The sequence below is a fragment of the Strix uralensis genome, chromosome 14, assembly GCF_047716275.1.
Source record: "Strix uralensis isolate ZFMK-TIS-50842 chromosome 14, bStrUra1, whole genome shotgun sequence".
Taxonomy (NCBI): domain Eukaryota; kingdom Metazoa; phylum Chordata; class Aves; order Strigiformes; family Strigidae; genus Strix; species Strix uralensis.
Window position 1 is genome coordinate 7517025 of NC_133985.1, and position 18305 is coordinate 7535329.

Here is an 18305-nt window from a genome sequence, read left to right on the forward strand (position 1 = left end):
GGAGAAAGAGAATTCATTTCTTGCCTACATTGCTCGTACTAATATCACAGGACAGATTATTTACTATGGGTCAAATTCTGATGTCCTTTATGTTTTCTATTAGAACTACCCCTGAGAAAGAAGAAAAAACAGGGATTTGGTCCCACCTGGAAGCCAAAGTTCTTGACTTCTCTCAAGCAGTACAATGTACTTCTACCAAGTCAAGCCTTTTCTTTTCCTTTGAGGTCTCTAAGCCATACGTGGAAACAGGGCACACAGCCAGTAAAACGTACTTTTTTTAACCGAGCACTTCTTCATTAGTGCCTGAGGGAGCACATCTCCGTTAGCAGATGAGGGTCTAGGAACGACCCGGGTGTGTGCATTAACGCATAGAGGGGCAGAGCAAGAGCAGCCGTACCCGGGCGGCGAACCAGCAGACAACCACCAGCAGCGCACCGCCGCGATGGCGGGAAGCGCCTCGGCGCAGGTGCGGCCGGGTGGCGGTGAGCCCGTCTCTGGGGAACGGGACGGAGCGGAGCGCGCGCAGCGCCGCGGGCCCGGCGCCGCCGCCTCACCTCTGCCTCCAGATGGCGCCGCCGCCACGTCCTCCGCGCCCGGCAGGCCCGGCCGCAGCCCGTTGTTGAAGGTGTGTCCGTCCGCCGGCTGGAGCTGCCAGTTCAGCCCCAGGAGGTGCATCGCTGCCAGAGACACAAAGGCGTGGAAAATAAATAAATACGCCGCGCAAAGATAAAAAATGTTGGGGGAGAGACTACAGCTAATTTCAGTTAAGCAGCTTTTGGAAAACACGGCAAAGCAACTTGTCTCAGAGCAATGTTAATATGCTAAAAAAAGGCAACAAAAAAATCAAACAAACCCAAAAGAAAGCCCTGATGACTTACATAAATCTGTCTGACTTTGTTCAGTTATCAGATCTTCTAAATTACTGAAACACAAAAGGAAAAACGCTTACAATCCAGTGTATCAAAACAGAGGTAAGCATTTCGTTCAGCCTTTGGCATCGCGCACTACCTTGTCGATTCCCACATTACAGGGGGATAATCTTGGAAACAAAGCACTACTGCAAATACTAGCTCCGAGTTTAAATTATATCTGGTAATTTATACATTGATTATAAAATTAGCTTTAGCCCTATGTACACTAATGACATTGTTATGCAATTGTTTTGTGTGTATTACAACTTACTTAAATCAACAACAGCCTCTGTCTTCATTTTGTAGATCAAACTTTCCCAACAATCCCAGGTCTTTGCCAATCCTTCGACCTCACGATTTTTGCTAACCCAGTGCATAACATGCCTGGGCCACACAAGGAGCCGCATGCAGCCGCAGCCAGGGAAGGCTTTCTGGCAGCAGGGCAGGACCATGGCCTCTCCGGCCTTCCTGGGCTGGAGGCAGGCCCAGCAGAGGCCACGCAGGCCTGGTGGAGGCCACACAGGCCCAGCGGAGGCCACGCAGCTGTGCCTGACACGCAAGATCTGGAGTGGGAGAAAGGCCGTGGCACCACCTTCGCAAGTGCATGAGTTATAGGCGCTGTGGTAGGGGCTAATTGAATAAGTCCTGTGCATAATGCATGAGACTTGACAGGTCTGAATCATTCAGCTAGTGGATTTATGTGCAACTTCACCTTGTATAAACAGCAGCTACCTGAATACATCTCCATACTTTCGTCATATTATCCCTGTGGCCTCCTCCCAATATAGAGAGTGGTGAGGGATAGAAAAGCCCGCACAGCTCTTTTTATTCCCTTCCTTTATGTGCACCATCAGCACTCTTCCTGTTTACATAGGATGTACGTAAACCTACATACCACAGAGAACAGCATTTTCAGTTATATACTAAAATGGTGTTTGAGGGGATTCACTGTCTGTTTGGGGCAGAAAATACGTATGATTATGGGTACCCATATAATTGTTCACTTCTGCAGTGTCAGATCCACAGAGAATTAGCAGATATTTTGTGTCCGATTACAAGCAATTGGAGAAGAGCTGGTGTGGTCACAAATGGAGCAGCAGCGGCCACACAGCTAAGTGTTCAGAGATTAAACATTAGGGATAGGTAAAGCAAAAGATTTATCGCAGGAACTGCAATTTGCAGTGCTTGAGACATCACTCAGACACATAATCTCTGAATACAGGGAATCCATTTAGATGCGACTGATTCATATACATATTCCTAAAACCCAAGAAAACAAAAAAAGCACCCCTCGCCACCAGAATCCGTCTATCCCAACTCCTGGAAAGCTCTCAGCACACAATCTATGCAGAGTTTAACCTCTGTATTTTTGACAAAAGCAGCTGAGAAGCAAGACCACTTTCATATCACCTTCCCTGAGACATACCCATGGACCAAGCCAATGTCTAAGAATAGTAACTAAAATCAGGGGACATTTTGTGCGAAGAGGGCAGTTGCCAGATTTTGCATTCATGCTGAATTTGCAAAATTTTTCATATTGGAAAAAAACCCTGAAAATACATTAAAGCATCTGGTATTTTAAAAAATACCAAGTATGAAGCTGAAAACGATGTTTTGCTGAGAAATTAGTCAAAATTTATTTCTAGGGAATGTTTAAGAATTCCTGGAAAATATACAAAAATTTTACATGGGATCATATGTTTTATTCAATTACAACTTTTTTGTTTTGCCAAAACAAACATTTTAAAAGGCTTTTCAGTCTAATCTCAAGCAACTAATTCTCTTTTCAGTATGGCAATGAAACTGAAAAATTATTCACAAAGCTCAAACAACAAACAAGTCGCTAGCTTATACAGACTCTCCCCATGGAGTGAGAGACATCATCTCTGCTGTAGACGTGAGGGGGCAGGGGGACGCCAGGTAGCAGGGCAGCTTGTGGCATGTCTGTGCTGTCAGCAGTTCCCACGTGAGGCACACACACCAGGGCTCCAAAGACAGAGTTCAGCTGGACCACCCCCGTAAGCACAGAGTGCATAAAGATTAAATGAATTTCAAAGCCCCAAAATGAAAACAAGTCATATAGGAGAATTAGACTTTGGTGTTTCATACTCTCAGTGTGTCTATTTAAAGTTGCTTGCTTTTTTTTTTTAAATTTTATTGCAAGTGTAACCATAAATGTAGGTCACTTGCAGAGATGAAAATCTGCTGCTTCAAGTGTGAACCATTCCTTACAACAAAGACATAAGAAAATCGTAACTACTAGTCTGTCCAAGAGAATTATAGTTGCTAACTTATAATTACCAGGTAAATTCAGACAAAGAATTACAAAAGATCTTATTGAAATGGTATTAAGAAAAACTTTGATCCATCTGCTTCCAAGTATGCCATGATTTCATTCATAACTCCATTGCTCTGTGTTTTAATCATAGATGCACATTAGGTAGGAGCAATTAGAGCTTTCTTCTTAACGGGGCAGGGATTTACATGTGTGCTATAGTCCCTCACAGAGACAGAGAAAAGATGACAATCTCCTGCACAGCTCATGTATCCATTACGTGATCTGCAAACTTCCACTAAGACAGCTGAAGTCACAAACATGAGGAACGTTCACCTTCTACCAATAATACTTAGAGAAAAGTATGTCACAAGGGCCTGCGGGGAAAGCTCCATGTTTGCATTGAATATAGCAAACCTGACTGGCAGCCGAGCAGGGAGAACCTATTCTCTCCTGCTTCAGAACACCATGAGATAGCAAATTTATATGATTAACCTTTTGTTCTGTTAATCAAACAAAAATGCCTCCAGCAAAGGAATAAGTTGAAGCCCGTTTAATTAGAAATACAGAGATCCACTCAGAAGTTGAGTGCATGTATGCCAGAAGAGAAATTTGGGCTAGTAAACTTGTGTCTGTTTTCTATTTTTTCTGTTGTGGGTTTTGTTGTTTTTTTTTTTTTTAAACTAAATTAAATAATCTGTGATGCTGTGGCTTTGCCGCCTTCTCCAATGACACGCTTTCATCAGATATTACAGCACTGGCTACATTTTCTCCATAGGATATTCACCAGGCTGATCATCAAGAGGAGTGCCAATTTTCCAAAAAAGCCCACTTACTTGAACACATTTCCAGAGCTCCACATTTGGTTTATAGATTAACCTTCAGGGACAAACACATCCCTGAAGATTTAAAACACAAAAAAGTGCCATTTTATCTGTTGCATGTATGGTGTCTTCATAAATTATGTTTTACACAGCATATGTATATTTTGTAGGTATTATTTGGGTTTGTTTCCTTTTTTCCCCTCAACATTTAAGCATATTTTCTGAGTTCTTGTCTCTGATACCTGATTTTCAAACATTGAGCTTCTCAGAATTTATCTGGTTCATTTAACACTCACATCCAGTAACTCAGGTTACTGAATTGCGTATTTATACTCTCTAAAAAATTAGACTACAGAAACAATAAATTTTGAAGTAAAAACTTTGAGGTTTAGGTAAAAAGTAATAATCAGTCTCTCACTCCCGTCCCAGCAGCACACACATACACACAAAGCAAAAGCACCTGTAAGCTAAACCTGCATGCCCATCATGAACAAAAGCAGAGAACTAGTTCATCACTCCAGGTGGTTGAGCTGTCAAGGATCAATCTAAGACTTACATAAGATAGAGGTTGCTGGAATGAATCACATATTATTTTAAGAAATCCCAAAAGGTAGACAAATCCACAGAAAAATGACAAAACATACATGCAAAACTTTCTTGAATGTTCTCTAAGGCTTAGTAGTGTCCCCACATTCCTCCTCCTTTCAGTCTTCTCTTATTCTGGCCCTAAGTCCAATGCTCACTCCATTCAGAGTTTAGTCTCATGGACAATGGTTCCCAGGCTCAGAAAGCTGTCTTCCCTTTGTGCTCTCCTGTCGCTTTTGACCATGTATTTTTAAAATGAGACACCTCTGCTGTCTTCATGTGCTAGAGATCTCCCTGTAGTACAACTCAAGGCAACTACAACAGGCGGGGCAGAATCAGATTTTGCACTTATTCCTTTACTCTATGGTATTCCTTCTTAAACGGACAAACATGCAGTTTAACGATCCACCATTTTCCCCATTCCTATTGCATCTTCCCAGTTGAGGTCTGGAAGATATGCACTGCTTGACTGTTAGAAAATTCAGTATTCCTTAAGCAACTCAAAAAGATGGGAAGTTTATAAAAGTGAGCAGAACTCAGAATGTTTCCATATATTAATTTTCCAAGCTGTCACACTTATAAACCTTAAAATATTGTCATCCACAATGTACCCATCACACTATGATCTCACTTTGTCACGATATATCTAGTCATATTATGTTTAACTGTAGCAGACCAGCCTCCTTTCATGTGAAAGAGAAATTGGTTCATTATATCATGAACATTAGCGAATAAGCACTAAAAGCACATTTGCTCTATGTAGGCTTTTGTATTACAGGAGAGTGGAAACACTAGAAGTTTCCTTTCCATCCACTCATGAGATGAACAATGATGTAACTCTTGTTATTCCAGTATACTTCGTTAGCCTTGAGCAACACCAGTGTGATTTAAATCAGGCCTAGTGAATCACAGACATGATGAAACAAAAGGTACCTAATAAATCTTAGCAACATGTATATATATATTAGTATATATATTCAAAGAACTACCTGCACATCTGTTTTTTTATTTCATATGGTCTGTATCTTGTTTTAGTGTCCCACAATATTTGTATGAAACAAAACAAGTTTAGTGTTTTACACTTCTGTGTTCATATAGATGGGTAACCCAGATAACTTGAAAAGAATAAATGCATCCCCTCAAATTAAAAAATAATTAAACGTCATTGTACGCTCACTTTGTATTAAATGTTATTCAGCTAAGACTCATAGTTCTTTACTAGTTACTACTTCTTGATCATGCAACAGAACTCCAGGAACACCAGAAATTGATCTTACTGATCTCAATTATTATTCATAAAATAACAATTACTTAAAACACTAGAAACATAGTAGTTTAATGTTCTACTACTATTCCTCTGGAGAAATAGGTTCAAGTTCAACCCGAGTCACAAGTGAAACGAGTGTGTTAGGCCGACTCCCTAGTGATTACTTGCCCCCATTACAAAATGAATGCACAATTCATCACAACTGACAACCTCTCCTCAAGAGACACACGAGACAGGAATAGCAGAGGTCTGAAAGTCAGAAAAGAGCAATGAAGGAACTGCATGGGAAAAACTTGCACGGTGCCTGAAAACACTACACTTGATTCTAACTAGTGCTTTCAGGTCTCTATCAGAGGAGCATGGATTATTGGGTAGCTGTAACAAGACAAATAAGAAGCTCTTACTTTTTTTTCTTTTCCCTAGCTCCTCTCACATCTGGAGAGGTTACAGGACAGTTCACAAACACATGCACAACCAGAATTTGCTAACTAAATCAGCTGAGATCCACATTTTTCTAACATAACTTTAACAGAAACTCAACACAGAAGACAGATACGTTTTGTCAGATGGGCAATTCTGCAAGCATTATTTATGTACAAGGTATCTTGTGGACATCATTGTTGACAATCAGTAAAAGTCCTCTCCCACAAAATTTGGACTTGGCAACAAATATGCCTGACAAAGTCAGATTTCAGTAAGTCGTAGATGTTTTACTGAGGCCGACACCATCTTTTGCTCGCTAATTTTGTTGGCCATCTTTCAGCCGCATTTGCAGCAAGAGGAATACAAACACCGTCCATATGTAGCTGGAATGGAATATATTACTGCTTAAACGATGGCTGAGGCAGTTGTCTCAAAGAAAGCTGGTGCATCCAAGGATCTAGACTCACAATTATACCAATGCCCTTTCATATGCTGTAACCGGCAGAGAGGGACAGTGTCTCCAGGAAGTTCTAATCTGCAACTCCTCCAGTTTGACGCTTATATTAAATTGCTTGGAGAATAATTACCAAAGAATATGAGTATTTGTTACTTAAAAGAAGCAGTCTTAAAATAAACAGTGTGAACAAGTAGCAGCTTTTCTTGCTAGAGAAACAGTGATGTCTCTCCTAAAATTTAGTATTAACTGACAGAATTTTCTATTCTTCCTTGAATACCTAGTGTCACTGTGACAAGGATGCCTGAGTCCTCCTGAGGGTATCCAAGAGATCTCACAAAAATTCATCACATTCCTTTTTCTAAAAGCAAAACAAAAGCCACATAGCTTGATGGGTAGACGTCTTCCATTTTTGCTATATTATCTACAGGAAAGCTTAGAGTAGTATTTAAAAAAATCCAAACCTATCATATATGACATGATAGAATTCCAAATGGAAAACAGGCTGTGCAGGGTGGTGGCACAGTCTGCTGCTGATACTGCATTATTCAAGAAGAGGGCTGACTGAGAACTGCGTAAGGACATAATGCAACCGAGCAACTGGGCCATAAAATGGCAGATGAAATTCAAACCTGGTTAAAATAAAGTAACATACGCTGGAGACAAGTAATCTTAACTCCACATATAAAATAATGAGCTCTGAATGACTCTTATCAAAGTGAAGGGAAATTTTGGCTTAGATTATAAAGTTCCCTGAAAATTTCAAGTAAGTCAAACACTGAATCATTATGGGAAGAGCAAACAAAGCACGGAATGTTGTTATGCCACCTCCCCTTATCTCAGAAAACCTAAGAACTAGAGGTTGGAAGATCAGTAGGGAAAAGCACATATATAATTTGCCTGTTCTTACAAGACAACCACTTTTGGATACTGGAGGTAAGTTAACGGATTATTTGACTTTTATCTGACCCAACACAGCTGCTCCTACACGTATACAACACTCCTTGGTGTATCCACTAGTCCCACTGCTTCTTGAAGTGTTTGATGCATTTTTATCCCCTACACTGTACCACAGCATGTCCCTACCTACCCACCAGCCCAGACAATCTAAGGAATGTTTAGATCAATGCATCAGAGGCAAACCCTTGAATTTTTATGCCATAAACCATTTCCTAGAAGCAGTATGATTTTTAGGTACCCTAGGGCATAAGCTTCAGTGCAGCTAAATAGGCTGAGAATGTAGTGTATAAAATGGTGATTGCTGACATGCCACAGTCAGGTTTCTCAACCTAGTGTAGTTATTCACCAGCACAATAGTAAATACTCTATTTCATTAATAGCAGAGTCAGTAATGATTGTGAAAGACATATCTTCAGAATATCTTGTTGGAGATCTCAGGGACATAGGAGATAAGAATTTAACTTTTACATTTGATACCAGAGATTAAAGATCAAGTAAAAAACCAATTCTCTGGACTACCAGTACTTAAGAAATTTATGAACTCGTGTTGTAATGTTAATGACTAAGAATCCTACAGATAGCTTACTTTCAAGGTCATTCATTATCCTTAAATCATCTTAATCATCAGTATGCTATTTGGTATGCACCGTGTTTTCTTAATAAATTTAAATTAAAATTTCATTTGGGTTTCATTTGGGAACTCCGTTTAAAGCATTATGAAAATACACAACTTTAAAAATAGTGTGATCTGTTAATTCTTATTAAAGCAATAGGTTTGCCTGCATTATGGCTAGAGAGCACAATAGAGAACCATTTTTCTGTCTTATTTATCCTACACACAACGTTGAACAAGACCTCTCACTTCTCAGAGTCACTTTTTTTTAAGTTTACAATGTTGAAAATGGAGAATTCCATTAACTACAATGGCACTGCTGCATATTTTTATATTTTGTAACATGTTTTTTCCCACTTCTCCGTCCATTGAATTAAGCTGATATTGTTTCCCACATACAAACTTCTATATGTTACCCATCTACAAGTTTATACTCTTCTTAACTGTGCCTGAGCTCTTCAATAGTTTTACTTAGACTAACAACAACAACTTCTTGTAACTTTCCAAAGAGAAAGACAGAGTGTATTTTCTGACTACATGAGGAAAGCCATGAGGACTGATTACCCAGTAAATTTATGTAACAATGAATGTAATAAATAGCAGGTTACCATTCGTGCTAGCCTTCTTACAGCTGCAGAGAATACAGCTCCATGCTCCTTTAATCCAAGAGTGATCCTATAGACACAGTCACAGTAGAACTTGAATTTCAGCACCTCACTTTCTAGGACATAAACCAAGGAAAACAGAGGCAGACCCTTACCTTTGCTTCTGCACTCTGTAAGGATAGTGCTTGCTGTGTAAGAGGGGAAGGCACAGTGCCTCGTTACTACAGCAGAAATGTCAGGAATGCTCTTTCCACTCACCAGGGAGGCACAGGAGATTTTGTGCCTTTTTGAAAACACAATGGAAAGGAAAGTTGACTTCACACAATCTTAAACATAAGAAAGCAATCTTTAGTCATAATTTCACCCTCAGCATGCAAACTCTTTTAGACAATAAACACTTTAAAATAGGGCTTTTGCTTTAAAGCATTCAACCCAAGAAACACTTTATAGACATACCATAAGGATTCTATGAATGAGTGTATTGTTATAATCAGCAGCAAAACTTCTGGCTGGGAATTATTAATTGCTTTCTTTTGAATAAATGTTATTAAAGATGAAAAAGGAGTTGGAAGGAGGACTATAAGATTGTTCATTGTCACTGTGTTTATATGGAAGAAATAGGGGGACCCAAAAAAAGCAATTTTTTTTTTTTTTTAAATTGGTCACACACCCCCTCCAAGCTGACTGATTTCTTTCCCCATGCACGTCAATAAACTGAATGGAATGAATTTTCAAAGCACAGCATGAAAGATATACCCACAAATCCCATTAGTAGTAATGTGATTTGTGTGCTTATCTGCCATGCAGTGCTTTGAAAGTTCATTCCTCTATGTCCAACTTCAGCCTTTCTACTTCCAAAAATACTTGAAAAGCTTACACACACTTGCAGTTACTGTGGGGGTGGGGAAAACTGGAGGATGTGAAGACCTGGCTCCCAATTCCAAGGATAACAACAGGCAAGCAGAATTTCAGCCTGCAGGAATGAGTGTTGTACCTTGGGTGGTTGTTAGTTCCCCAGTCACCATTCTGACAGGGATGGAGAAAGAATCCTTGGTTTAGACTTCTTGACTTTTCTTGCTTCAATCCTCTTTACTGAAATATTTTGATTTTGTGCCACTCCTCAAAAGAAGAGTAACAGCATTGCATGCTACCTTCAGAATCTGGAATCTCATGACAAAGACCTTAAAAGAGAAGCAGAATACAGTGCACTATTCATTTATTCTTGTGACAGGCCTCAGATTGTGCAGAGTGTAGAAAACTGGCACAAGATTAATCAGTTCCTGAGACTGTGTAAAATAAACTCACTTCTTATGGCAATTTTAAGAGTCAAGGCTGCAATCTTTTTGGTCTTGCATATGAACTAGATGGCTGTAACTAATAAGAAAAGTGTTTATATTTTTATTTACCTAATAGAGCATCTTTCATCCTGGAAGGTCCCAAATCACGTTATACAATATCCACTTTACCAGCCTTGCCAAAATACTGCCACATTTGAAATAGGCTTAGAATAGCAAAAAGGAATGCTCTTGACTAAAACATAATGGAAAACCTCTTTTTTTTTGAGCAATTGTGAGCATTTAATGTTAATACAAAGCAAATTGAATCCAATTTTAATTTCACACCTAAAAGACACCATTATCATGAACAAATACCCAGCTCGTCTTTATTCTGTTTCCAAAAGGAGGAAGAACCTAGCTGAAACTTCAAACTGGTGTTTCAAGGAATATAGACACAAATAAACGCTCTTAAATCACTGATGCCTGAACTTACAAGAATTAGAATAACTGCTTTAGTTTTAATACTGATTGTAACCCTAAGGGATATCATGTCAAACATTTATTCGACTATGTTCATCTTCCAAAACTGTAACTACCCTAATCTCTACAAACATGTTGAACAAGATTTTCATAATCTAACTGCTCCAAAGCATTCAGACCTTGACTCAACCTCTGATTGTTAGCCATATTGATAAGAAAATAGTTTTTACCTTTATTACTCCTTTGCATACACTAAATGAAGTGGAACTGCATGATTATGAATGGCCAAATTTCTGTCCGCAGTGCAAAAAAGTATAACTTCTAATCACAGAATATATTCTTCCCTTAATAGAAATTATACAGAATAGTTTAATTTAATCACCTCACTGTAAGACCTTGCATGAATGATAAAATTTAAGGCTTTACTCTCTACACAAAGTAATTATTGGAGTTAAAAGTTCATTACAAAGAGGAAATAAATCCAAAGATGAAAAGTAAATATGATTTCTTCTACCAAAGCTTCTCATTAATTTTCAACACTGTAAACTGTTTATACTTCTTTCACAATATGCTTCAAAAGGTATATATAAACATAGCCTAAATCATATCTTCATATTGAGATAAAGGTACAGATTATATTTAGCATCTAGGCAGATTTAGACCTTCTATATGTCTTGCAAAGTTGACATTATTAACATATTGTGAATATGGTGTCCTACTGATCCAGAATAGAAACACATATGAAAATCAAATATACAGATTTTATTTGATAAATATACAACCAGTCAGTTTCAGCCTTGTAACTCATATTCCTTTGTGTGGTTTTTTTTTTTTTAATGGTAACTTTTTAAAAAATAAACAATTATCAAATTGGACTTTAGTTACATTTTTGAGAAAATTTTTTTCCATTGTCCTTACATGATTTCTATTAAGCATTTCCCATAATGGATTTACTATAACTGGGATATATTCTATTTTTAATCTTATACCTGTCTCATTCTTGACAGGTTTCCAAGTCTGAAGTTTGCTTATTTTGCCTTCACAGGAAAAATAATTTTTCTAACAAAGTAGAGACTGGAAGCTTGCCCTCCTGCATCTGTGTCTTTTCATCTTCCCATCTAGAATTCTAGAGCAGGTAAGGAAGTGCAAGCTGCAAGTGAGGACATGATTTCAGTGTGATCACACCAATATGGAAGTACATTAGAAAACAGAGAAATCAATGAAGGGTTTATACGGTGCCAGGATTTTAGTTTTGGATTGCTGCTTTATTTTGAAGTGGTAGAGTTGCAAATTTTCAGACTGCAGCAATATATATATTGTACAAGGAATTTCGGTGTGTCTATGTGTGTGTGTGTGTGTGTTCATATACAATTATCAGTTGCATCACCAAAACATCCTATTATACAATTTCATTAGTCAATATAGGAAAGAAGAAAAGCTTGCATATGCATTTTAACTCCCAAGAAACATCATGATAGCACACCAGTCTATGTAAGTCCAGCTAAAGCACTGTGCACCATGCATAATGGAAGACAATTACATTTAATTTGGATACCTATATCCCGATTCATCTAAGAAACATCATCATAATATACAGTGAATTAAATATTAATATTTGTATTACTTTTCTTTGTCTTAAATTGCCTTTTATAGTAGGGGTTTTTAAGACTAGCTCAATTTGATCTTCTTGATATAACAAAATTCACAGCAGAGATAGTAGAAATCACTGTTACAGATGGAGCTGCTGTCCACAACAGAAAAATGAAGGCAGCTATTGTACAGAGCATCATGAAGCTTTCTGTCTTGCATACAAAATGGTGCAGAAACCAATTCCACTGTCTGAGGTCAGCACTGCAGAATGCTCATCATCAGTCAGTTTAGAGCTGTTTAAAATCAAGGCCCGTTGTAATCAAGGTCAAAATTATCACTGACTTGAGTGGAGAGAGCTTCACTTCAGAACTCATCTATTTATTTTAAGTATTTGAGACTGCAAATATGATAATAATGCCTGAAAAATTAGTGTTTTCTACAGGCAACAGCAAGGCAACCCATAAAAAACTTTACCCTCCAAAGTCAACAGTTTAAATTGCAGGGTGAATTGGACATGAGTGATAATGCATTAGCATATGCATCACTGTATACAGTTAATTAATGAATCCTAGAATAAAATATGAGCTAGATTACATACCCTCAAAACCCTTTGGCTTCGACTACATACACTTTGTAAAGCATAACTGAATTATGTTAAATGGTTAATACAATTAATTTTAACATATGTAACAATATTACTTAATAATACCAATAAAATAACTGGGAATTATCCTTCAAAAGGAAGACAACTTACACTACAGGGGGCAAAAAGAAATATATGGTAGCTAGAACTACACGTTAGCACTTCATAGCTAATGCTCAAATTCTACTTATTCCTGTCTGTAACGCCCAGCTGGCCAGCAACCAAACCAGGATTATATATCTTTTTTCTCTGATGGATGAAACAGTAAATACTGTATGTAAAAAAAACCCCAAAACCAACCTAAACTGTATTGAAAATCCATCTACCATTTCAGCCTCACTCTTCACCATGAAATTTATTTTCCTGTTTTTTTTTTTTTTCCTTTCAAGCATTTGCTTCATCTTGGAAGCAGGTATCAAAGCTGCTCCTTGATAACTTAAAAGAAAAATGACTAGAAACTTCTCAGTGTAACTGTATCTGACAAGTTTCTGCAATGTATTTACCTTCTTCTTTCACAACATTACTAACGTTTAAGTACACAGAAAGTGCTACAGCTGAGATTTTTTTTCATCCATTTCAATTTGAAAAAGATGCATTTGATTTTATGGTCTAATAGAGAAAATCTGCTTCTGTCTACTGGAAGTGGCTGTCCATACTAATTAGTGAGAAATAAAATACGCACAACCTTTATTTTGCTGGGATATGAACAGAAATTAAAATGAAGACGCTACTAAACCTATTCATAAATCTTTACAAATCTCACCTTCTAGGACAGGTTTGAAAAAAAACCCCACCTGTGATAACACCTACAGTTATTTCACCAATTTTTCCATTTAAATGTGATTTTGACAATTTAATGACTGCATTCTTTCAAAAATAACAATGGTATTATATGACTGTCATGTAAATGTAACTCAGGATTGCTATCAGTTCATAAAATTATTTCAGAAATCTGTTCACATCCCATGCTTTTGCAGTTTACATAAACTGCAGCTCTCACTTCATTCTTGAAGAGTATTTTAACATTTGCATTCAAGTCCTCAGAGGTAAATTTTCAGTTTGGATGCAGGATTAACAAATTTCCATCCCTATACTACGTTATGGACTTTTATGCAAGAGCAGTTCTCTTTTTATAGAGGACCACAGGCCTTTGGGACGAAACTGGCATTTTGCATTGTTAGCACTCAGGTTGCAGAAAGCACCATGAAAAAACCTGCTTTCACACTGTGCTTTCTAAAACATTATATTACCCAGTGCAATAAGTAATGAAGCTGAAATGATCAGATACTGTCCTGAACAATGTAACTGACTGCACAGTACCAGAGAGGTCTGAGGAAGGAATGCATTATATTCTGCTGTATATTTCTGAGTCAGACCTATGAAGTTCTTTGAACCTTTCCTAAACCAATCTTGTATTTGAAATATTTTCAGAACTTATCTTCTCCATTTTAGCAAGCTAGACACAACACACTCACTGACTCCTATCAGGGAACAAGGGGAGGGACTGAGCATGCAGTGGCTAAGCACTCTCATTGAAAAAACCAGAGGATGCTGCAGTAATTGTCCTGAGAGGCTAGAAAGGAAACAAGACTCTATGCTGACAGCTTAGCTCAGCGTGAACTCTCATTTTTCACACGGAGCTAATTAAAAACTGAAATTAGTTAAATATGGAAATGACACTTGCAAGCACTTTAGCTGAATTCTGGCAAAATCCCTCTAGAGTGCTGCGACACTACCTGCTGCTTCAAAACTCCCCAATTGAATTTCACAGTTAAAAGGCTGAGCAAAGGGAAAGTTATTACAGAGATTTCCAATTCAAAATGTGCCTGTAAAATTCTAAATTAAATTTCATGGTAGCCCTTTCAGTAACTAGGGACATACTGTGCAGTCCAACGATATGGTGCTCGAATAACATCCCTGCATGTATTCTCTGATTATCTCACCTTTAGGCACTGTGCTGGTTGTGCCAGAACTGTGAAGCTCACAAGGATACCGGCACTACAATGCCACGAAGATAAGTCATGTACTGCTACGGAGGTAGTTATTTGGAAAGCATGGACACATGGCACATAAAGGAATTACCTCCACAGTTTAACAGCAGAAATCTCAGAAAATCAGACCCCAATGACCAAAATATTTTGTGCCTCAAGATTTTAATTTATATTTGTAAGTGCTGGATATATATGCAGAGAGGGGTCTACAGTGCAATAAATTACATGGCCTATATATACATATATCAGTGCTTTACAGGCAAGGTAATAATAAAAAGCACTTCTGCATATTTAAATGGGCATACAGAACCAAGGGACTGGATGTGCATAAAAGGTATGATGACTGACATTAGCTTTTTGACTAAAGCACCATGTGAATTCCATTTTGGTGCACGTGACTTGCCTAGTATGCATAAAAGCAAGGGTATTTGCCCAAGGGCAAATATGATTTCTGAATGCAATTTAACGAAACCCGCCCACGGAGCAGATCATTTTGGATCCATACCAAGGCATTCAGGATAGCCAATCACTTTCAAAACAACTGGAGCGTTTTGATTTTATTGTTTTTCCTACATTCCATCCCTTTACCCTTGAGGCAATCCCCTCCCACTGGCCTGCTGCCACTATTGCACCAACAAATTTCTGTCTAGGAAAGCCAGCAAAAGATGCCACATAGCATGAAAGCCACTGTTACTCCCAAGTCTGCTGGCAGGGGGTATTGCTGCACCCAGCCTGCCAAAACCTCTTCCCTGGCAGCTATCTGTATAATCTGTATATCACACCCAGGCTTTGCTAGTCCAGGGCCTTGAAACATCTCAGCTTACCCAGCTGGAGGGGATATGCTGCAGCTGCACCATCAGACCCTCTTATTTTATTGAATTTTGAATATGTAGTTTCAAAGCAATTCAAATAAATTTGCCCAAGGCCTCAGATCAGTAAAACTACTGATACCATCTGCAGCAGGCTTCCTAAATTTGAAGCATTTAAAAACAGGTGACAGGATAGGAGCTTTCAATGTAAGGACTGACACTCATGAAAGCCTGCTAAACAAACTTGGTTATGCCCCATTTTGGCAAGGAAGGAACTGTATGGCTTTCAGCCCAATTCTCACAATAGCACTGGTAATAATAGGAAGTTCCATTTTAAGATATTTTTAAAATCATGTATATTTTTCCAGGTTAAAAAGAAAGCATTTATTTGATCGCTGGGTTTCATCTATTTTAAAGCATCTGTATAAGTGGAGATAAAGAGCAGACTATGATGAACATGAACTCTTAACAAGAGGCTCTATTAAGAAATCCAGAAACTAGGAAATCTAGCAGGTTGAGGCCTCTTTCAAATTTATGAAACTCCAGTGAGGTCATTAAAACACAGGTTGCCCTAAAGCAGGAAATCCAAAGGCATGATTATAACACCCTTCCCTTCAAGTAATATTTTTAATAATGCCCATTGCTTAATCATATTCAATACCCTTAAACATCCCAGATGATGTTCAAATATATGTATATACAGCATGGCTTAAGTCCTTCAGGGATGCAGAGACTATCAGCAAGACTACAGTAAACAGATACTACATTTTGACCAAGGTGCCTTGTTTAGAACTCTGCTTTTAAAACAGTGGAACTGTAAATATCCAGAAAGGGCAGAATAATAATTAAAAAAAAAAAAAAAAAGATACCCTGATGCCCAGGGACATAGGTAGTTACCCTGAGCTGAGTCTCCTACAGGTTCTGCACTGCCAGCATAACCCAGATCTGCCAGCTAGGAAACCACTAATGTTTCCCCACTCATAATGCCATCCAATTCTTCTTCCAGCAAGCAGAGGCAAAAGATTAAATTCCCTATCTAGCAGTTGTCCATGCCCATGGTCCATTTAGAATATGCCTGATTGACAGGTACAAGCTTAAAAACTACTGGGACATACACCTGGCTGGCTATCAAACCTGGAGCCAGAGCCTCAGCCAGAGGAAGCAGAGCGTGCCAGCCAAAGTCCTTTGCAAGAACTGTGTTGAGGTGGTTGTGATCCCAGCCTGGCACCTTGCACTTACTCACTTCACACTGAACACAGTCAAGCGAGTGGCATATCAGTTTCTGTTGTTTCATCGCCCTGACTGTGTCTGTATACACAACCTTGTCTGCAGTAATGATATGGCAGATAACTAGTACCTACTTCTCTTGTCTGTGAGTTTCAACAGCACCCCTATTATTTGTACGAGTAACTACCCTATTTGGGGATCAGTATTCTTAAAGAGAGAAATTATTTTTGCCTTCTTCCTCTTCTGTTGTCCTACCTGAGTACACTCACAGGAAGATACAGCTTGGTGAGGGAGCTAGAGGCAGAAAAGGGGAAGCTGGGGAAGGGTACTATCAGATACAGTCAGGCAGCTTTGAATAGCAATCATAAACTGATGATTTATGCCTTTTAAAAGATCCCTAAGGAATAAACTATAAAGAACTTGCTAGAAAGAACAACATAGATTCCAATCAACTTGTGATTGTACTTCAAATCTGCAATGAACATTCACTCTCCAAAGAGCTTTATGCTATACTCAACACAGGACACAAATCTGGGTAAGCACCACTGGGATGAAACCTAAGACATGCTTACAAGGGGGACATCCATGCAGACAACTGCTTTTGTCACCAGTGCTTCTGGGGAAGTATTTACTCAAGAAGAACATGAACAGTGGCTTAAAGGTGAGAAATTAAGATCAAGGATTTTCATCTTCAGGCACTTAAAGGTATGTAATCATTCTCTTGTTCTTTTCCCCCCTCTTGCACTCAGAATTATCCAATAAAGTTTAAAAACTTGAATCAAGGAAAAAATCTGAGCCTGCAGCCTCCCTTTAGGGGGGGAGAAAAACGAAGGGAGCAAAGGTAGCTGACAGACAGAAATACATTATTTATTCTTTCCATAACCAATATAGCATAGCAGTGTAAGCCAAGGAATTACATCCACCAAACACAACATGCTACAGCCATCTTTGCCCTTGTAGGATCCACTTCAGCGATCGAAATATGCAGCGTGCACAACCCAGCAATATCATCCTTGTGTCACAAACCAACCTCCATATGCAGAAAGCAATGGAATGAAGGTTATTCCCAAAGCTGGGGCCAATAAAGGGCTACCGGTTCCAGGAGACTGGCAAGCCAGGTACCCCAAGAGAGTTTACAAGCTGGTTCTTTGAGCCATAGGTGAGAACAAGACTCCTAAAATCATTCAGCCTCACTCTGAACTGCTGCCTCATACTGATTTTCTTTGTAAAGAGAGCCTAAAATCATCCCATAAGAGGCAGAGAGTCACTTTCTGACTTTGCCAAATATAGGGTCCTCAGTAGGAGCTACACAGGTTTTGCCCCATAAAGTCATTCTGGCGTTCTAGATAGTCTAAGTCATTAAATGAATTT

The 18305-nt window shown here is 38.6% G+C and overlaps 1 protein-coding gene across 4 annotated transcripts in view; it reads right to left on the reverse strand.

Moving 5' to 3' along the window:
* Positions 1-18305, reverse strand: part of TENM2 (teneurin transmembrane protein 2) — a 741247-nt gene that overhangs the window by 131664 nt on the left and 591278 nt on the right. For 2 of the 4 annotated variants that reach the window (XM_074883298.1, XM_074883300.1), the window contains exon 9: positions 555-677. The exons of the other annotated variants lie outside the window; for them this stretch is intronic. In XM_074883298.1, coding sequence (XP_074739399.1) covers positions 555-677 — 123 coding nt within the window. The remainder of the gene's footprint in view (positions 1-554; positions 678-18305) is intronic. 4 annotated transcript variants of the gene reach the window in all.